We start from the raw sequence: 22,360 nt of genomic DNA on the forward strand, positions 1-22,360 counted from the left end.
CTGACAGGTTAAGACTGTTTCCTTAGGGAGAAGAACTTACAACTCAGTAAATGAGAAATCTGGTTACAGAAGACTTGGTGGTATACATTTTTTAAAAACGTGAGCCCCATGCCTCACTTTGGGAAAAGCTGCTACTGAAGAACATTGACATCTCTCTTGGATTTGGCTTGGGTCATTTTCTGTTTAATGAAACCCCATTCAGCAACTTACCTGCTTTTGGGGTCATGGGAATGAGTCAGGGATAGAGAAAGGAGAGAATGGAGCGTGCAGCTGGGCTTTAGGATTCGATCAAAACATGTTAAACTTTATATGTGACACCAGAAAAATTCAAACAGTCAATCCTGTAAGGAAAATTAGCAAAAAGGATGAAGCTACTGATTATTCATTCTGCAGAAACCCTGAAGGAGGAAGGAAAATTGAGTATTAGGCTCATAATTTAAGAAAGGAAATCATCATATATAATAAGCAGATGGCACCTATTGCACATGTGCTTTGAATACCCTTGTGGAAATTATCTTTTTAATTGTAAAAATAATCCATGCCTATTGTCTAGTGATGCGTAGTATTGTGAGCCCTTGGAGTAGAAAACTGTTTAATTTCCACTTTAATTATTGAGGTTTAATAAAGTATTGCAATCACTGTCTTCATCACACATGTCGCACACCAGGAGCCAGGAACCATTGTGTGGCTTTAGGCAAATGACTTCCTTTCTAGGCCTCATTTTCCTATTGGCCTCCTTTGAGTCAGTCGATTTCTAAGGCATCCTCAAACCTGATGATTCTAATACTGTTCTATTTGTATCATCAGTGTACTTGTTTTGCCACTAGATGGCACTAAATGTATCTTTGAACCCTGTCTGTCACCTCTGAGTTTTCAGAACCTGGGGTCAGAAGGAGCCTTGGAATTTTTTCTTAATCCAATCCCTACTTAATAATTGGGGAACTGAGATGCAGAGGTTAAGTGACATGACCAAGGTCATACAGTTGCTCAGAACCTCTTCAATCCCAGGCATCTTTCGATTCATCACTGTTTCTCCAGGGGGCTTTATGAGGGAAGTTCAGAGACCATGTTCTCAGCCATTCTTGTATTTTGTTAATTATTTTCAAAATGATTTTAAAAACATTTTTAAATTTATATATCATCACATTCAAAATAAAGAGTTGGCCTGCTTTTGTGTTTTTATGTTTTGTATTATCTCCCTGAGGAAAATCTAGGCTGTCAGCTCTTAAAGTTCACTGCCCCGCCTATAACTAGCCTCCTTCACAATTTGCCCTGGCAATAAGCGCCACAGAAATCTCTGCTGGAGCCTCTCTGTCAGCTGATTCTTTCTCCATTTGTGCTCAATTCCTTCGATAAGAGATTTGTCTTTTAGCTCTTCTGTCGAACTAAACATGGCCATTTATTCTTCTGCTTCATCTTTGTCCACTTGCCCTGGTTCTTAAAATTTGATCTTCTGGGTTTTCCCAGTGCATCTTCTCTGCACTTTTGCCCCCTTCTCTCTTTATCGGTGACAAGGACCATATGTCATGGCTGTGTGTGGACAGAATGGTGTAGAGGGAGGCAGTGTGGCCCCAGGGTCCGCACCCGGAGTCACACCCACCAGGCAGCACCTCTCTGTCCCTGACCGGCTCTGCAGCCCATGCTCGTCTCTCCAGTGAGGGGGATAGTTTCTCCCCCACAGGCTGCTGTGAGGAATAAATGAGATCATGTGTGGGGAGCTCTGGCGTCAGTGCTTGGCACACGGACTCGATGCCCTTTAAGTGCTGATTATTCTGGTTGCTGCGGTATAGAGAGCAGGCGTGACTATGGTATATGAAAGGTAGGAGCCCAAGGGAGGGTCTCAGCCTGAGGAGGTAGTTTCTTTATTGGAGAAAGAAGGATTGGGGAGGATGCAAGGTGTGCCAGGGTCTGTGCTAGTGTTTCTGAGAATCAGGGTAGTATGGTACCGCTGGCCACATGTGGCAGTTGAGCACTTGAAATGTGGCCAGTCCAGGTGGAGATGTGCTGTAAGTGTAGGATACACATCAGATTTCAAAGATGGAAAAAATGTACATAGTATGAAAAAAATGAATATAAAATAGCTCAATAATTTTGTATATTGATAACATGTCAAAATTATAATATTATGGATATATGGAGTCAAAAATGTCATTAAAATTAATTTTACCTATTTCTTTTTACTTTTTTAAGTGCAACTACTAGGAAATATAATCAGGCTAGCATAATATTTCTATCTGATAGCACTGGACTAGAAGGTAGAGATCTTTGGTACTCAAACATATACAACTCTAATTTCGGGAATCATGTAAGAGGTGTTTTTGAGGCTTCTTTTTATTTTTTTCATTTATGATGCTCTCTTCTTAAGAGTATGACAATCCTGAATCAAGAAGCCAGTCACTTGGTAATAATAGTTTAAGTAATAGTTTAAAATGAAAAAAGTAAAAGAAGCACCAAATATTCTTCTTAGTCCCCCAAATCCTGAGGCCTTCAATGAGAAGCAAGGTATGAATGCATTATTTATGGTTTATTGGGTCAGCCACAAGCAATTAGGAGATCCTGGAGTGTGTTTGCTTTAAAGCCAATTCATGATTTCAAAGAAAAGTCATCTGCCATCATAATTATATGTTATCAATACTAGATGAAAACGTACTAGCAGCTAGTGATCTTAGAATTTTTCTTCAGATGCAAATTATTAAAACAACACAAATGATGAAGAGTAAAAAGAAAAGAGAACCATAATACTGTATATTAAATTAAATCATCTGCCTGAATTTCATTAAATTTATTTTGGTTTTATGACACTGGTTACAACATACTGACTTGTTTCAAAAACTTAAAAGTGAATAGTAACTTCATCACCAGTTTGTTTTAGAGCTAATTTTAGGTATTTATAACCTTTGTCTTTTTAGGTGGATTGAAAAATCAAGTTTTTTTTTTTCCCATTGAATTTACACTTGCTATTTTTTATAAAAACACATGTGAGACAGTTTGATCTTTGCTGATGCAGAAAGTAAAGAGGGCATATACATTTTGAGAACTTTGAGGACAATTCTCATTGTTCTTGATTTAGTCCCAGAATGAGATATTCTTCATTCCAGATAAACTTGCTTCCATAATTCATAGGACATAGGATGCCATCAATACTAAGAGGCACATTTATTTTAAGTGCCATCTTAATGCTGCCAGTAAACTCTGACATGCTATTGGTTATTAAGATGCACCTATTTCTGAGATGTTAAATGTTGGAAAAAAAATGCACCTTCTAACTGGTGAAATATAATACAAAGATTTTAAAACTTGGTTAGAAGTTAGAGGGCTTGTTTTACAAGTTAACATCAGACTTCGGGCCATCTCAAGATTTATCTAGTGAGTGTGGGTAGATGCACTGGAGCTCTTGTCATTTGATTCTGTAAGTAACGAGACAAAAATAAAGCATAATAAACTATTTTTTAAGTTACTGGAAGTGAATTTCTAACTTCGTTTCAACCTGGTACCTCTGCTTCTCCTTCCTCCCATCAAACACCGCCCCCCCTCCACCTTGCATCCATTATCTATCCCTCTGACAAAATCTGTTCTCCATAAAACTCTTGATAGCAGTTATTTATAACCTCTTGTGAATTCAAGGCAAAGTGTTATAAACTGCCCAAGGATGTTTGCTTTCTAAGCTTTATCTCTAATTATCGGCTAAAAATCTTTATGTGCTTAAAGAACTTTCAGGCCTCAACTAGCCATATGGAAGAAGTTTTGTGGGAATTGCTGGGGGAGGAGGGATGCAGGGGTAGTTTCCTCCTCCGCCTCTGCGGAAGGCTATGGACAGATAACCCAGCACCTCATTTCCTTTCCCACCCTAAATTGTTCAACCAAATATACCTACTGACTCACTGCCTTGGTCCTGGAGTCAGTGAGAAGGCTGACTGCATTCTGCTGCTGGCCGTGCTGACTGTATCTGAAAGGAAAGCAAACTTGACTGTAGTAGCTGCATTTCTGACTAATTTCATTGAATTTTTATCAGGTTTATCTTTCTTTTGATAGAGGCTATTGAATTTTAAGGAAACCTTGTGAACTAAAGAATTCTTTGGTAGTTCCAGTAGCTACTTCCTAATTTACCTGTTTTCCAAATCTCTGTGTTTACAGATCTTATTGACTTAAATCAGGCTTTCCATTTTGAATGACTACTTGGTAATCCAGATTCTGAGCCTACTTTTTATCAATTATTTTCAGGCATGTCTAAGCAGATACGTGCTAGGGCAGTTTGGCTCTTGGTTAAACTGAAGAAGTACTTGTGGTCTAACTTGAAGATGAAAGCAAAACTTTTTCTTAAGTTTGTAACACACTCTTCAATTGTGAATCTGCTGATACTTTATATACTTTTTATGTAGTTGATGCTCAGTAAAATTATGAGATTGTTCCCCCCACATTTATAATATCAGGGCTTATAAACAGAGCTCTCTATTGCATTCATGGAGTTTGGTTAACACATAGAGTGGTCTTGGTCAGCAAAATATGCGCTGTGATATTTCACGTTCTTTCAGCGTCATATTAGCTTTGAAAATTATATGGAAAAATCCGCTTCCATTGCTAAATTTCTTACATTTAAGCTAATATAAAACGTGAGGCAAATATTTATTCCATAGCTCTGCACTCTGTATAGTAGTATGTTCGTTGATAGTACCTTAAATAATTTTCACATGACACCAGGTAAATGTCTCTGTATGTTTGTTTGAATGACTGACTTTCGGTCTTTGCAGCTCGGGGTGTGGTTTTCTCTCGGCTGTGCCTATTTGGCCTTGGAAGACTATGGAGGTTCAGCGAAGGCATTTCAGCGTTGTGTGACTCTAGAACCCGATGTAAGTTTTTTTGGTCTTCTTTCCTTATTACAGCTCTTTGATACTCTCTGTTATTTAAGTCGTACTGTAGTTCAGAGCAGCATTTCCTATGGGCATATCATTTCAGTTATGCAAGATTAATAAGCTCTAGAGGTCTGCTGTACCATATTGTGTCTAAAGCTAAAGTCCTGTACTATGCACTTAAAAATTTGTAAAGAGAGTAGATCTCATGCTAAGTGTTCTTATCAAAATTAAAAAGAGAGAGAAAAAAGAAGGTAAAACTTTCCGTTTTTCTATTTTTATGTTTAAAAATAACCCCTAGCAATTCCTTTTGTGTTGGAGGAAAGTAAATACTTTTGACAGAAGGTCACACCTTAAGGTATGTGATTTATAAATCTAGAGATAAATTTCTTCTCATAATAGCTAAATTATTCATGGTTTCATTTAGAAAATAATTTTCATAGAACAGTTTTTTAGTTAAAAATGTACTTTGCTAAAATATACAGCAAAGTTTCACATGTATTTTGTCATTCACAAATGTGCTGCCTTTGTTAATTACATTATTAGAAAGTTCTTCCAGTTTACAGTCTTTTAATATCTAACAGCTTTACTGAGATGGTAAATAACCCATATCAGGTAGTTCATCCATTTATTTTATTTTATTTATGCCTACAGCACTAGTTCATCCATTTAAAGTGTACAAGTCAGTGATTTTTTTCAGTATATTCAGAATTGTTTAACCATCACCACAATCAATTTTAGAACATTTTTATTATTATAAAAAGAAAACCTCTGCACTCATTAGTAGTCATTCCCCACTTCTCTCAAACAGATTCTAGCCCCCACTCCTGCACCCCCACCCTAATGTACATTAGGCCCCGCTAAATTAGGCCCCGCTAAATTAGGCCCCGCCTAATGTACATTCTGTTTCCATAGATTTGTCTCTTGTGAACATTTCGTACAAATGAAATCAATTACTGTGCAATCTTTAGTAACTGACTTCTTTTACTTTGATGAATGTTTTTATGGTTCATCCATGTTGCATGTATTATTAGTACTTCATTCCTTTTTATGACCAAGTAATATTCCACCATGTGGGCATATCAGATGTTGTTATCCATTCATCACTTGATGAACATTTGGACTACTTCCACTTTTTGGCCATTAAGAATTATGCTGCTATGAACACTCATTTACACGTTTTTGTATGGACCTGTGTTTCCGTTTCTCTTGGGTATATACCTAGTAGTAGAGTTACTGGGTCATGTTAGCTCTTTGTTGAAAAATTTGAGAAGCTGCTAGACTGTTTTCTGAAGCACCATATTAGATTCCCACCAGCAGTGTATGAGGCTTCCACTTTCTCAGCATCTTGTCAAGACTTATCATCTGTCTTTTTTATTATAGCATTTCTACTAGATAGTATCTCTTTGTGGTTTCAATATGCATTTCCTTAATGGCAAATGATTTTGAGCATCTTTCCATGTGCTTATTGGCCACTTGTGTATCTTAGGAGAAAGGTTTATTTACAACCTTTGCCCATTTTTTAAACTGGATTACTTGTCTTTTTTTATCGTTGCATTATAAGAGTTCTTTATACATCCTAGATACAAGTCCCATACCAGATATATGATTTGCAGATATTTTCTCCTAGTCTGTAAATTATTGGTAGTATCTTTTGAGGTATAAAAGTTTTAAATTTTGATGAGGTCCAACTTATCAGTTTTTTCTGTTGTTTCTCCTGCTTTTAGTGTCATATCTAAGAATCTATCACCAATCTAAGGTCATGAAGATACCCCATCTTTTCTTCTAAGAGTTTATTGTTTTAGCTCTTAAATTTATGTGCGACCTGCTGTTAAACCTGTTCATTAAACTTTTCACACTGTGTGTGGTGGTGGATGTTAACTAAACTTGTGGTAATCATTTCATAATATATACATATATCAAATCATTATGTTGTACACTTAAAACTAATACAATGTTACATATCAATTAAAAGAAACTAAACATCATTTCAAATGATGTATTTTTTTAGTTCAAGAATTTTCATGTGGTACTGTTTTATAGTTTTTATATTTCTACTGTGATTCCCCAGTTATGTTCCCTTACGCTGTTCATGTTTTCTTCATACCTTTGATCACGTAACACCTGCTTTGAAGTCTTCATGTGCTTATTCTAGCATCTCTTTCATTTCTGTGTCTATTTCTATTAACTGATTTTTCCTTTGGTTATAAATGAATTTTCCTGTTTACATGCATGTCTACCAATTTTTTATTTTGATTTTTTAATTTTTTGTAGATGCTGTGTGTTGAGTTTCTGGGTTTTGTTTTGTCTTCCCTTAAAAGATAGTTTTATTTTGGCATGTGGTTAGCTTTGTTAGGGCAGGTCTGGAGATGTCCTTATTCTAGGGTTGCAATCACCCATTTCTTTTGGGTGTGGAATTTAATGCTATGGGTGATCAATAAGAATTCTCTACCCTGGTTGGTTGGAACTTGAATAACTGCTAGCACTATGTGACACCCAGAATCTCCATTCAGCTCATAGCTCTCTGGTAGCTGTTTTCTGCCTGGCCTCAAGAAGTTTTGACCTGTACAAATATAGCTTAGTATTCAGCCAAGGACTCAAGTTGATGCTTATTTTGATGTCTGGAGCTTATTCTCTACACAGATCTCTCTTTCTTACCCCCAAAATTCCAGCCACCTTTTCAGCCCTGAACTATGATCTCTTCTTCATCTCAGCAGGACTTCTGCTTTGTTTGGTTTCTACCTCTCTGGGCTGCAGCCCTGAAAGTGCCTCTAGCTAGAAGCCTGTGTTGATTGTTGAGACACCTCAATTATTTACTCTGTCTCAAGGCTCACAGTCCTAATTGTGCCTATTGTCTAAATTTAGTTGTTTCCTAAGTTTTGTCCAGTTTCTAACTTTTTATGGCAATAAGGCTAGTCTGCAAGCAGAGGTCCATTGCCACTTAATTTTTAAATCATACGTATGGAACTTGAGAACTATATACTTTATATTTTATAAAAAGCAGAACAAAGAGGAACAGATATAATTCATACAGTTCTCATTAGAATCAACATTTATATAAAAGCTTTGTTTTTGTCATTGCATAAGAGGAATAGTGAGAGAAATATGTTTGATTGATGAAATACTTAGGAGTGATGCTGAGAACACATACTCCTTTGTTCTCCTCTCTGATGAAGGATGATTGTAAAATAACAAAGTCTTTTAAGATAGGAAAACAATACTCTACATTGTCTTGGATTTGTAATAAATCCATATATTGTGTAAATTATGTTGTAAATTTTCCAACTATTTTGTAAATCTAAGTTTGGAAATAAAATCTTAACTAAATTCCAAAATTAGTCCTTTAATAGTTATATCAATTTGTTGACTATTTTTGTGACTTCTTCATTCTAAATTATAAAAGTTATTTTTAATTTATTTAATTTTTTCCATGCGTCTTTAAACATACCTCATTGAAATCTGTGATTATAAAGAGCACATCTTGGACTAGGAAAATATGTTATATTTTTGGTTGTAGCAATTATTTTACTTAGTCTATAACTAGGTTCTGTATCATTTCAGAATGCTGAAGCTTGGAACAATTTATCAACTTCCTACATCCGATTAAAACAAAAGTAAGTACAACAGACAAGTATGAAGAACTTTGCTTCCAAATTAAATGAAAGAGATTTTCTTCAACTCAACTGAACACTGAAACATTGTGCCTCACTCTCTTTTTCCTTTGCCCATCCATGTCTTTGAGTTAGAATGACTTAACATAGCCATTTGAATTCTAAATGTAGTTTATTCCTTGAAATCGTTTGATATGTAATAAAATATGTTGCTTGAAACCTTTATTTGCTACTAAGCTTTTGTGTTCTAAATTTCATTATATAATAAAAGCAAGCATGCTTTTTAGTTGATCAACTCAATTGATAGATTCTCATTGATTGTTTGCTGTGTACATTATTGAGAAATATAGATATGAACCAATGTCTTCAGGGAATATAGGTTTAGAAATAAAATATTATGCCATATTATTTTAAAAATTGATTAGCAATATAAGCAATATGTGGCAAATATTAAATGAGAAATACAAAGAGGGCTATAATACTAGTAGAATAAGTGTAGAACACTTATTCTGTGCCAGGCACTCATGTAGTCCTGTGAGAATCTCAGAAGTAGGGATGTTTATGACCCTTGTTCAGAAATGCTTCTGAGAGAATATTGGACTCAAGCTAACATTTGTAGAATGGGTGGAAAAGACAGAGGAAAGCCTTTCAGGTGAGGAGAATTTGACTAGATGCAGAGTGACGAGTGTGAACGCAGCACTTCAGGAGATGGAGGTAAGAGTCCTGCTCTGGACTACAGCGAGATCTATACTGAGAGAAGGTTGGAAAGGTCGGTTGGGGTCAAATTGCTGTGTATTCTGATTATCTGACTAACACATTGAGACTCTGCTGTTGGCAATAGGAAGCCAGAAATCTCAGCTGGGTAATTCCATGAAGAAAGAAGCTTTTTAGGAAGATTTATCTGGTGGCAGCGTGTGAGATAGACTAGAGAGGAAATGGGGGATTGGGAAACCAGTTTGGAGACAGCTGTTGTAACAGTCAGTCAGGAGATAACTAGGCTGGAAAAAGATGGGGCAGATGCCATTTTATAAAGGAGACAACCAATTGGGCTTATGGACTGGCCACAGAAAGTGAAGGAAAGGGACGAGACAAGGATTGCTGTCGCCAGAGTTTAAATAAATGTATTAAAGGATGGATATGGTTCCATTTTTATTTGACCCTATTTTCAAACTTAATTTTTCTTCGTGGATTCACAAGATATTTCTGAAGATATCATTAAATCCACATTATGCTGAGATCATGAAATGCTTCCGCTGCTCTTGGATGACAATCTACATAAATAAAGCACTGTTTGTTCTACCATTCTCTGCAGAAAATAATATTATGTTCTTGATTGCAGCTGATTGTGTTTAAACTCACTAGAGACCCTATTGATTTAAAGCAAGGGGCGGGGGAAATCCCAGTCATAGTTGTAGGATGATCTCAGTGAGTTTTTCTGTAACCCTGATCATTTTGTATGTAGTGAGTCTCTTGATCCCCTACCTTGTCTTCCAGCCCATTAATCCTAAGAATTCTGCTTTCTCTCTTAGAGGTTCTTGCACATTGTTCCTCAGCTTCCTTTTCATACGTTTTGTCTTCCTGCAGCTCCATGAATAGGTTTTTGTATAAAAGTGGGGTTGTAAGGTCAGAGGTGAATTACTCCTTTTTTCTGGTCTTTTTATTCTTTCCTTTCTTTGCTGCTGCTCCAGACATAGCTAATTTTTGACTCACAAGATTGTTATTTACTTCAAGGGTAAATTATTACTGCTCTTCTCAAAAGACTCCTATTTGTGCCTCAAAGCGACCCTTTAAACTGTCTCATCTGTCCCTTTCCCATTATAATATTTTTCACTGAAGTGCCCTTTTCACTGTTTTATCTGATTACCCCTGACATTTTGTCCCTACCTGATGTCACAATTTTCCCTTGGGAAAATTTCCATTTTCCTATGTAACTTTCGTAGTACAGCATCACTACCATTGTGGGTTTGATAAGTGAATCCTGAATTGAAGTTCTTTATAAAGAAATCATATTTATCAAAAAAGAATTTAATCGCAGAAATTTCAAGGCTAGGAATTTGTGATTAGAAGGTGGGAGGACACATAGGAAAAAAGGTAATCCTCCTGGTGTGGATTTCTGCTTACTGAGTTCTTTCCCAATAGAATAACTTCACCTCCCCGCCCCACTCCCCAGTCTCCATGTGATTGGGAGCACCGGGGAGTCTCAGTTCATTGCTGTTGAAGGTAGTTGCTATGGCAGGTGGGCTCAGTGAGTGGAGTAGAGAAAGGGAAAAAAAAAGAAAGAAAAAAATCCCAGAGAAACAATTTATAGCAGAATTTGAAGAAGTGGTAGAGTAAGGGTACTTTTGATTTCAACTATAAAGGATGGTGGGGGAAGGGAAAAATGAATCAGTATATAACATAACAACTTTAGGTAAATTGTTTAATGCAGAGAAATAAAAACTGAACTGTAGTGAATTGCTTGTTGTGGAAAGACCGAAAGGACCTATTGTAAAGAAGTTATTTTGATCACTATCATAGATATCTTAGCGATCGAGCAAATGATTTGTGTGTTCAGTGGCTCGTCGGGGAAGTTACTGATGATGGGGACACACTTCTTTTCAAATACTTAAGGAGGTGACTCTCAGCAATGGCCTGGAATGATCAGAAGAACTCCTATTACCCCGTCCAAAATTTGCTTGAAGTTAGCAAGGAGAAATGGTCTTGATGAAATGAAACAATGTGAGGCTCAGCAGGGAAAGGAAGGTGGATCTTGTAGTCTTAAATTAGCAAACTCAGAATGACAATTGGAAAGGGAGATTGATGGTATACATTTGAAAAAGGTTAATGTGATTGTCCAGTAAAACATTTATGATCTATAAGAGAACTATGTCTTTGTCCAGCTAGCAAAGTAAAGCATTAAGAATCTGTTTGCTGAGATGTTTAACTTTTAGAATAGGTGACATGAAGTTTTGTCGATTTCCTTGTTGATAACAAGCTAATAGTCTTTCTCTACTTTCTGAAGCGGCTTGTATAAGACAAGGATTCTGTAAACCTTGCCTGTAAAACTACCTATCCTTGTTTTAATTTTTATTAATCAATTTGGCTTTCTATTTCTTTAGCTCATTTTGTGTAATTTGTTCATAGTGCTCTCATGATTTTTTTTAAATTGCTGTCTTATTTGTGTCATGTTTTTTTCATTCTAAATGGAATTCGGACCTTTGTCTGTTTCATTAGTTTTTTCCCAAAAGCCAGCTTTTGGTTTTGTCGATCATTTCTATTCTTTATTTATGTTTTATTTCTTAACTCTATTCCTTTATTTTTTAAAAATTTATTTAGTGTTCTTATATCAAATTGAGTGTTTTAACTTATTTTCCATCTTTTATATCTTATAATCTATGTATGTAAGATCCTAAATTTCCCTCTAAATACTGCTTTAGCCATATCCTACAGATGGTGACATATAATACTTTATTGATTTCTAAATATTTTGTACTTTCTAATACAGATTGTTTTTTTTCACATTGTCGATTTTTTTTTTTTTTTGGTGTGCATTTTTAAGTTTCCAGGCACATATATTTTAAACTATTTACCATTGATTTCTTATTTAATTGCAGAAAATATGGTCAATATACTTTTAGTTCTACTTTAAAAAACAAATAACTCAATCATTTTTGTTCTCAATAATTATTTAAATTTCCTGACATATTTAATCAATTCTTCTCACCATCGATCATTTCTTGTATCCCCTTCTCTTTGAATTTCTTTTTATTTTTGCAAGAGAAGATTCTGCAGTAGTTCTTTTAAATTAGGGTTAGTAGGTAGTAAACTTTCTTAGTCTTTGTTCATCTGAAAATGTTTGATTTTGCATTTACACTTACATGGTAAGTTTAGCTGGTTGCAGAATTTTAGGCTGACAGTTATTTTCACTTAGCACTTTAAAGGTAGGATTCTATATTCTTCTACCATCTTTTGTTGCTAATGAGATATCTACTATTCTCTAATTGTCATTATTTTGTGGGTTTAAGGATTATCTTTATGCTCTGCAGTTTCACACAGTATGTCTAGGTGTTGGTTTATCCTTATTTATAATGATCGGTATGCAAAATATATTTCCGGTCAGAGAATTTAGATCTTTGTTCAAAATGCTCAGCTTTTCTCTTATAGTGTCTTGCTATTTTCTGCATTTGTTTACTTTCGGATATCTATCAAATGTATGTTTAAGCCTTACTTCGCATTCTGTGTTCTATTTCTTTATTATTCTTTTATTTCTTAATCTGAATTTTGTGTGAATTCTTCACTGCTATCTTTCAGTTCATCATTTCTCTCTGTGTGCATTCTAATTCCAAAATTTCCAGTTGTCTGTATTTACATCTCTCTGTTCTTGTTTCATTTCTGTCTGTTTTTGTTTTGTAATTTCCTGTTCCTATTAAGTTTTTTAAAAATTTGTAGGTAGATTTGAGGTGGTTTGGGGTTGTTTGGGCCTCTAATTCTATTTATTAACATGAATGATTAAGGAATGATAGAAAGTCCATATCAGCATTTTATGCATTTAGCTCTGGTTTATGTAGCTATGGTTATTCATTATTGCTGTCTTTCAAATTTTACCTTCAATAGAGTAAAAGCTTTTAGAACTTTACAAGAAGCCCTCAAGTGCAACTATGAACACTGGCAGATATGGGAAAACTACATTCTGACTAGCACTGATGTTGGGGAATTTTCAGAGGCCATTAAAGCTTATCACCGGCTCTTGGACTTACGAGACAAATACAAAGATGTTCAGGTAGGATATTCATATTTTGTTATTTCAGTTTGTGTTTGGCATAATACTTGATTATGTGATATAAATTATTTCCTTGACTATACATGAGCAAATTTTGTTAAACACGTGTTCATCTAAAAAGAGTGCTTTTTCTTGTAATCGAATATTTTTAGTTACATATTAATTCTGGCATTCCATTGTCAAATATGTTTGCGCAGTCATAGATTGAATATTATTGTGACTCAGTTATGAAAATCTGATATGTGGTTTATATATACACTGTCAGTTTGCAGAAACTAAATAGAATAATGTGTGTGTTATTAATTACTTTGGTTATCTTAATGTGGTAGCTGGAATAAGTCCCATACTCATTTATTCACTAATTCAACAAGCATTCACTGCATACTTTCAGACTGTTTGAACAATGTAGAAATGAAGACTAACATTTTCTTCGTGATATTTAATGAACTGGTCCTCTTCTTGGTGATATGTCAGAACTAGTTGACTCTAACACAGTAGCAAAAACACTATGTCATTTCAGAAAATATGGGAGACTTGAAGCCACCGTGTTTGTCATCTAATAAGATTAAGTAGACAAAACCATGTGAGATTAACTGTGGTTGAAGACAGGGTGTGCAGGACCTTATAGGTTACAAAGTCTAGGGCTTGAAAATATATCATTTTATTTGCAATAATCAATATATGCTATTTAAAATAGTGAATTAAGAATTGTAAAAAAACAGAAATAACATCTAATGTGTGATAATACCTGACTACTCATAATTTATTATCTGTTCTCCAGCTATTCCAAAATTTACCTTATCTGGGCCCTGTATTGTAGTCCCAGCCCTTGACCAGTATATGCATGGTCTTGCAAATCCAGCCATATAATTGGCCAAGGTTACTTTAATGCTCAGGTTCGGGGCAGTTCACTTGAAAGATCTGTGTCTTCAAGTAGCATTACATACCTATTTGTAGGAGCTATGTTGACCCCTTCAATCACTTTTCTTTCTTTCTTTCTTTCTTTCTTTCTTTCTTTCTTTCTTTCTTTCTTTCTTTCTTTCTTTCTTTCTTTCTTTCTTTCTTTCCTTTCTTTCCTTTCTTTCCTTTCTTTCCTTTCTTTCCTTTCTTTCCTTTCTTTCCTTTCTTTCCTTTCTTTCCTTTCTTTTCTCTTTCTCTCTCTCTTTCCTTTCTTTCTTTCTTTCTTTCTTTCTATCTTTCTTTCTTTTCTTTCTTTTCTTTCTTTCTTTCTTTCTTTCTTTCTTTCGTCCGTTCGTCTTTTCTAACTATTGTACATTGACCATCCATTATAGAAAGAAGGGACTTGGATTGTGATATAAAGATCAATTAAAATGTGAATGGAGGCATAGTAGAGTTTTACATCCTAGAGAGGATAAGAGCCCTAGCAAATCTATTTGCAGTCCTCTGGCAGTCTAGCACTTGTCACATTCCCAGAGCTGAAGTTCTCCATTGAGGTGGTTCTTTCTCTTCCACACTTAGTCCCTTGGTAAAGGGCACTGACGAAGCTTTGAACAGATCTCAATATGTTGTTGAACCACTGAGGATGGAACAGAGATTCCAAAGTGCTTATCTCTTGTTTACTTCAAGTGTAATTTTTAAAAAGACCCTTCTTTACTAATAAAGCATTCTGAAGCCTGCTCCTAAATTCTTAGAAAGAATGTAATTTACATTGGTAGTATATTACATTTTACACTTGAAACAAATTTTTTTTTATTCTTTCACACTAAAAAGCGGTACATAAAACACTCAAATCCAACACTCCTCAATCAGTCCAGCATTCTTTAGCATTACAAACTGTCAGAGCAGCATTGAGTCCTGTGGGCTGGGCTGAAGAAGCCCCACTCTGGTCAGAAAGGTGTGTGAAGCTCCTCCCCTTCCAGATTCCCCAAGCTGTCAGCGTGCTCTTCTGTCCTACTGGTATTGCTGCTGGAGGTGTCATCTCTTCCAGAGTTGTCTCGGAATTGGCTTCCTTGGCTACTTTGAGCCCATTAATCTTCTGTCCTATGTCTCTCGTTTCTAACTTATCTGCTTTTTCTGATGTGAGTGGAATTTTGCCTCCTACTCTGTGTTTTAACCCACAGTAATCCTTCATATCTGCTAAGGATTAGTAATGATTGGCTAACCAGGCTGGCTTTCTGGTTCCTGAGAAAATCCTGATCATTCTTTTATGCTTGGAACCCATAGGCATTGGCTTTATGTAAGGCACGCAAATGGCTAGGGCCAGGCCACTCTCCTTCCATGAGAGATGGACTTTCGTGGTTCTAGTACATAAGTATCAAAGGGAGGGGACTTTTCTATCTTATCGCTCACTTATTCTCCCCTGCTTCTCAAGGCACATAGAGCAGGTCAGACTAGGACATGGTAATCATAACTGACATTCAGTGAGGGCTTGCTTTGTGCCAGACTAGTGGCACTTGATATGTATTAACTCAATTAATTATCACCACAGCTCTGTGAGATAGATTTGTACTATCAAAAGTGATGTCTCACTTTAAAAGGTATGTGTGTATCTTCCCCACTTGTTTTAAGGAAATTAATGATATGAAACAAGTTAACTGTTCAAATATTTTTTTGAAAAGCTATACTTCTACATCATAGTTATAAAGTCATCAATATATTGTTGATTTTATTTGGCTTAGGTGGGTGCATCAAATATGCCCAATTATCTTGCTAACTCATATCTGAGAGGCATGTATTCCAGAAAAAAAGCAAGACAAAATGCAACACTTGCTTAACTGCAGATGATAATTTAGAACGAAATAGGTTCGGCCTTGAGCGTTCCAGTCTCCTGCAATTACAATAGCTGGAAATGTATTGGACAATTTTACTTAAGATTTTCCTTTGTTCTTACCACTCCCCCACCAACTCCAGTTTAGGCATCTCATTCTCTCTGTGGATGAAAAAGTTTCTTGCAAATGTTTGGAATAATACTGCTGTATATGAGTATCTCTAAACGTATGAAGAGAGGTGACATTTAGAATAATATATTGAGAGTCACAGTGGTAGATACCAAGGAGGTAACTCCAGCAAAAATAAGCTGAGTTGATTCTAAAGCTAAAAGTTTCAGTTGCTGATTTGGCGTATTGTATACCAAATCAAATTAGTTGGAATTATAGGAACACGTGCTTAGAAATCTCTTAGGAACCTTCTCTAAGAAAGAATAAAGGAACTCAAATAATGATTTTTATTCTGAGGAATTCTGGGCAATTCTCAGTCAGTAAAATTCATTTGGAAGTAAAAATATATTTTTCTTAAGTTTTTAATGAAGAACTAAAAAGAAAGCAACGCTTAATGTAAAGACTGAGCCAATAGCATAAAATTACATTTTTTTCCAATTTATCCAGCCTCAGATCTGAATGCACAGAGATGCATTTTGAGCATTTTTCGTAAAAGGAAAGAAAATTTAAATCATTCTGAACGTAAGTGAAAATTTAATTGTTTCTAAGAGAAAATTAGGATTTAATTTCATGGCCTGCTAATACTTTAATATCTTTTTTCCTCTAATTCTTTCTCTGTTTCTCAAACTTAGAATATAAAACAAACCTTCTTTTGTACAATAGCATTCATCTGAGCATAAATATTTTGATGAGTTCGAAATTAGTTTCTATAAAAGTTTAGTGTTTTTAGAAACAGTCAAGGGTGGCGTTTAGGATCTTTGAGACTTCCTCCTGTAGCCCCGTTGCCACTTGAAGGAGCACCAGGAACTGTTCCTGTTATGAGAAATATTGCATATAAACAAAACACTTTGAGAAGCATAATGTGCTATAAAGATGTCAGGTATTATGGCCAGTAGCTTAATTTTTATATTCGCTTTTGGGGAATATGACTGCGAACATGACTGCATAACCAGTGGCTTGCTCAGGGCAAATCATCGTCTTTAGCACCGTATAACAGAGAACTGTCAGGTGTTCAGATCCAGGAAGAGCCACAGGGAGATAGTTTTCAGGCCCTTTTAAAAGCTCTTTAGCAGTGTTGTAGATTGCTGTCGGCAGTGTCTAGTCTCTGGCAGGTGTGAGTAGAATCCCTCCATAGTGGTTAAATCATCGGTGAAGGAGAGTCTTGGTGGCTAGTGGTGGGCTCAGTCATATTTAGCTTCATTGCATCCTTCTGTTTGTCATCACGCTTTATTACAACTAGTCACTGTGGACTGAGACAATTGATAGACTGTCTGGAATATTTTTATCTTGGCTAAAATAATTGAACTTAATTTGACTCTATAAGTTTGGCAACAGGTGTCTTCAAAAAAAAAAAGCTCATATCCTTATGTTTGACACTACCTGACTCCATTCTATTTTAATTTACTTTAAAATCTTTTCATCTATTCTTTCTCTACTTCTTTATAGATGTGATTATTGTCATTTCAATTTTTTTCTAGTGTGTGAATGTAGTATGTGTGTATAAATTCACAGTCATTTTAATACAAACAATAAATTAGCTACAGATTATTCTGTTTTTTTTTCACTATTTGTAATAGGATGAGTAAAATATACCACCTTTTTCATTTCCTGCCTTTTCTCTCCCTGTCTTAATTTCGATTAATGCATAGATTAATATAACTCAGGAATGATTTTCTGTAGTAGTACATATTTATATTCATGTCTAGATTAAACATACTTTTATTAGTCTGTCATAAAATGAATTTTCATGTTCCTGTATATTAGTCCCTGTTCAGTTTTCCAGTTTTCTATTCTTGTCAATAATACCATGAATATCCTTGTAGACAAATCTTTATATATATTCACACTTCTTTCCTCAGGGTACATTCTAATGTTGATTTGTTCATTTTTTCTTTTTTACCTTTTTTCTCTTTTCTCTCCTCCCTTCTCCTCCCTCCCACCCCTTCTTTGATAACTTGGCATTTTGGGGAGAGCATTTGGGAAAAGAATTTAAATATTGCATTATTATACTCCATTAGCTGTTTATAAACAGAAGAGGAAGGGGAGGGGATTAACATATATATGTTCTTAGACCCTAACAAGGTTAATCTTTTTTAGGGCATACAATATTTGAGGAGGATACTGAATACTTCTCATTTTACAGTAGGTGACTGGGAGACCCAGGGAGGTTGTAATACCTGACCAGTCATATAGCTGCTAGGAATCAAAGATGAGAATCGCATTTAGGCATGCCTATTTTCTTCTTTGTGTTGACTTGAAGATTTATTTCAAAAAGCACATTTCCCCATCATATTAATGTGCATGTGAACTATAGTTAATAAAGGTTTATTGTCCAAATTGGTGTATTGTCCAAATTATAGTTAATAAAGGTTTATTGTCCAAATTGGTGTATAATTTATGTATAATAAAACACACAGATTTAAGTGTAAGTTTGATGTGTTTTGAGTATTTTATGTTCTTATATAACCACTTCTCAAAAAAGACATGGAACATTGTCATCACCACAGAAGGTTCTCTTCTGCTTCTTGCCCGTGAATCGAGACAACACCCTTTCCCCCTCAGCCAGGCAACTGCTTTCTGATTTCTGTCACCGCAGCTCAGTTTTGCTTTTTCTTGAATGTCGTATAAATAGAATCATGCACTATGTATCCTTTCGTACTGATGTTGTTCTTTGTGCGGATTTCTTTGGGGTTTTCTTGGGAAAGGAGGGAGGTGGTGTTGATGTGCAGTGGGGCAGGGTGCCAACCAAACTGAAGTCGTGAAACAAGTGGTGGCTGAGTATTTACCTGAAAGAAAAGAGGGGGAGGGGATGGGTATGTTTTATACAAATTATATCTCTGCGGAATGGGTAACGTTGAAGCATCTGAGGCTCAGCAAGATGAACTAATAAGGCTGATGTTTTCCAGCTAAGCCAAGACTTAAAATCTGGAGTCTGGCCCACTTAACTTAAAGCCTGAGTATGCCTTTTGCACACTCTTAGCTTTGTTTTTTTTTGTTTTTGTTTTGTTTGTTTTTTGTTTTTCTGAACTTGTTTAAAGGAAAATGTTAAACTGCCTACCTCATTCCGATAACCGAGGTTCGGGGAAGCCAGGGGTCAGGGTTATCAGACCAGGAAACAGCAAGTTCTCCGGAGAGCTCCAAGTAGGGCAGCGTGTTAGCCAAGCTGGGGAGGCGGGAAGTGGCTTCATTCCCAGCCTGGAGCCCTCCTGGGAGTTTTTGTAACTGGACCTAAGGCAGTTTGATTCTTTCTGCTTCAAAGACCTCCAGGATTCAAAGGGCCAGTGCCTTGTGCTTTCAGCCAAGATTTTGGTGAGACTTGGCCCATGACTTCAAGGTTTGTGTTGGGGCAAGATAGTTATACTTTTCTCTTTGTGAAGATTCTTCAGCATTTATGTTAGAATTGCTGCTCCTCCATGTGAGAGAACTTTACCTCTCTTCAGGGGCTAGTAGTGGTGCCACACCATCATTCTGTGCTTGCGGCATCTCCCAGGTGTGGTCCGTGATGGACGTGAGAAATAGGCTTAGAGAGAGTTGAACAAAAGTTCCATATCGCTGAAACGAGTTAGAGATCCAGGCTAGGGATGTAGAAGTCATTACGTGGAATCAGTGGTGTAGCTTCGGGTTAGGTAGGATGCGAGGGACCATAGGGCTGTTTATACTGATAAAAATGAAATTCCTCTAAGCAGTCAGGCTTAGAAAATACACTTAGATTACTTTGTGATACACCAAATGAATTCCAAATGGACTAAATATATGATAAATATTTTTTCATCTCATAGAAAAATTAGGAATAGGAGTGGATACTTACCAAATTTCCTGAACTTTGAAACAAAGAAAGAAAGCTTAAAGGAATTTTTATGATGTCATTAAAAAAATATGTGACAAAAATATTCGGAACAAATAGGAAGATAAAAATCTAATAATATCCTTATTATATAAAGAGTTAACATCTGCTACAGGAATGAAATGAGACAAAATAAAGGATTCAGAAACAGACTCAAGTAAGTATTTAGTCCATGATTAGGATGGCATTTTAAATTTGTGGGATAAAATTAGGATATTCAATGTGTATTGGAGTAATTGGCCAAGCATTTGGGACCAAAACCTGATGAATGAAGCTCTGCTTCATTCCTTAAACTAAAATAAATGCAAATGGATAAAATGTTGAAATTGAGATGCCTTGAGAAGCAGGATTATGTTGTAGGTAAGGACATAGATTCTGGGATTGGACAGCCTGGGTTTACAGCCTACCTCTGCCAATCATTAGCTGTATGACCTGGGGCAAGTTGCCTTAACCATTTTGTTCCTCAGTTTTATAAAATAGGGGTGATAACAGTACCTGCCTCACAGGATTGTCATGAGGATTACATGAGATAATGTACATAAAGGACATGGAATAGTGCCCGGCACACACAAGTGCCATTTAAGTAGCTGCTATCATCATCATTGTCATCGTTGTCATTATCATCGTTAATGAAAAAGCAAAAACCATAAAAGCACTAAAATAAAATATGGTAAATATTTCTGTAAGTTTAGGGATAGAGAAAACATTTTTAATCATGACAGAAAGCCATATTCCATTAAGGAAAAGATCAAGAGATTTGATATTTAAAACTTCTACACATGGGGAAAGAATGACTTCTGACCAGTGAATGGGTGCCGAAGGTCACCGTCCTCAGTAGGGCCACGCTGTGATGTGACAGCCATTGGTTCGGTGCTTTCTGAACTGACACCAGAGCACAATTAATCGAAGCCAGGTAAGGGCCCCGGGGAGAGGTTGTTCCAGTGCTTTCGGTGCTGTCTCGCTCTTTTTACTTCCCCTCCTGGGGCTGCTGAAACTAATTTCCGCAGACTTGGTGTCTTCTGACCATAGCAGTTGTTCTCTCCGTTCAGTTCTGGAGGCCGGAAGTCTGAAGCCAGGATGTCGCCCGGGCCGCTGCCCGCTCCGCGGGCTCTAGGGAAGAACCTCTCCTTGCCCGTTCCAGCTTCCAGCGATTCCGGGCGTCCCTTAGCTTGTGGCCGCGTAGCTGTCTCTGCCACCCTCTTCATCTGCTTCTTCACCTCCTTCTCTCCGTGTGTCCTCTACTCTTCTTAGAAGAACATTATTCGTTGGATTTAGGGCCCACCCGAATCTAGTATGACCTCAACTTAACTAATTACATCTGCAAAGACCCTATTTCCAAACGAGGCCACGTTTTGAGGTTCTGTGTGGACATGAGTTTTGGGGGACACTGTTAGACCCACCACAACTGCCATGCTCCTTTTCAGGGAGAAAGCAGTGGCTCGGAGAATAGTGGGCTTGGTAAAGTTAGGGCAGTGGATCCCAAACACACCTCGTTGGTAGCTGTCGTGGTAGCAGAGGCGACATGCACGGAGGTGCCAAGGGAGGCCAGAGAGACCTTGACTGACCATATGAAAGTCTTTCGTGTAGCAAACAGCACCAGGGGTTTGGACATCTGGAGGTGACGGAAGAGATCGTGGGAACAGAAAGGGTGTTGATAGAAAACTAATAAAGCTTTTCAAAGAGAGAAACTTACTTAGTCATATGCAGTAGTGAGAGACACAGACTGGAATCCCAGCCCACGATGGACAAGGTGGGATTTTTAAGAAGGTTCTATAACTAGGCTTCAGGAGATTGTGATGTTACTTTAAATACCATGAAAAAAGTTGAGTATGACGTCATGTACGTGTTTTGGAAAGAGGGTTCAAAATACTCATTTGATCTACACGTGTGTTCAGAACCCCAAGAAAATAAACACAGATTAAAGAATCATCTTTGGAGCAGACTGCTAGAAAGGCAAGTGGCCCTTCCCTTATAATCACTGTGGATTAAAATTTACCTCTATAACTTCTGTTATATTACAAATAGGAAAATATTACTGAATGCATTTATCTGTTGCTCTAGTTTTTCAAAGTTCTCAGTTTTTTCAAACTGTGCATAAACAATTTGTGCGCACTCATGTCCGTCCACAGTCACCGCCCCACTCCCCAGGAGCAGCCTCTCCATACCTGGGCGCTACTTCCCCCGCTCCATCCTCTTGGGGAGGCGTGCGATTTAGGCTTTATCTCCACCACTCCACCGAAGGTGCTGTCGTCAAGGTCTGTGTCACCACTTTCAGGGGACAGTCGTCAGTCCAGGTTTTTCAGCTTCATCAGCAGTGTTTATGTAACATAGTTGAATTCTACTTCCTTCTTGAAACATTTTCCTCACTTGGCTTCCAAGGTTTCACACTTCTTACCTTACCA

At 36.7% G+C, this 22,360-nt stretch overlaps 1 protein-coding gene across 1 annotated transcript in view; it reads left to right on the forward strand.

Moving 5' to 3' along the window:
* Window positions 1-22,360, forward strand: part of TTC27 (tetratricopeptide repeat domain 27) — a 137,841-nt gene that overhangs the window by 103,105 nt on the left and 12,376 nt on the right. Inside the window, exons 14-16 of the mRNA XM_006910377.2 lie at window positions 4,749-4,847; window positions 8,409-8,461; window positions 13,052-13,217. Coding sequence (XP_006910439.1) covers window positions 4,749-4,847; window positions 8,409-8,461; window positions 13,052-13,217 — 318 coding nt within the window. The remainder of the gene's footprint in view (window positions 1-4,748; window positions 4,848-8,408; window positions 8,462-13,051; window positions 13,218-22,360) is intronic.

The sequence above is a fragment of the Pteropus alecto genome, unplaced genomic scaffold (genome assembly GCF_000325575.1).
Source record: "Pteropus alecto unplaced genomic scaffold, ASM32557v1 scaffold61, whole genome shotgun sequence".
In the NCBI taxonomy this organism is placed as follows: Eukaryota; Metazoa; Chordata; class Mammalia; order Chiroptera; family Pteropodidae; genus Pteropus; species Pteropus alecto.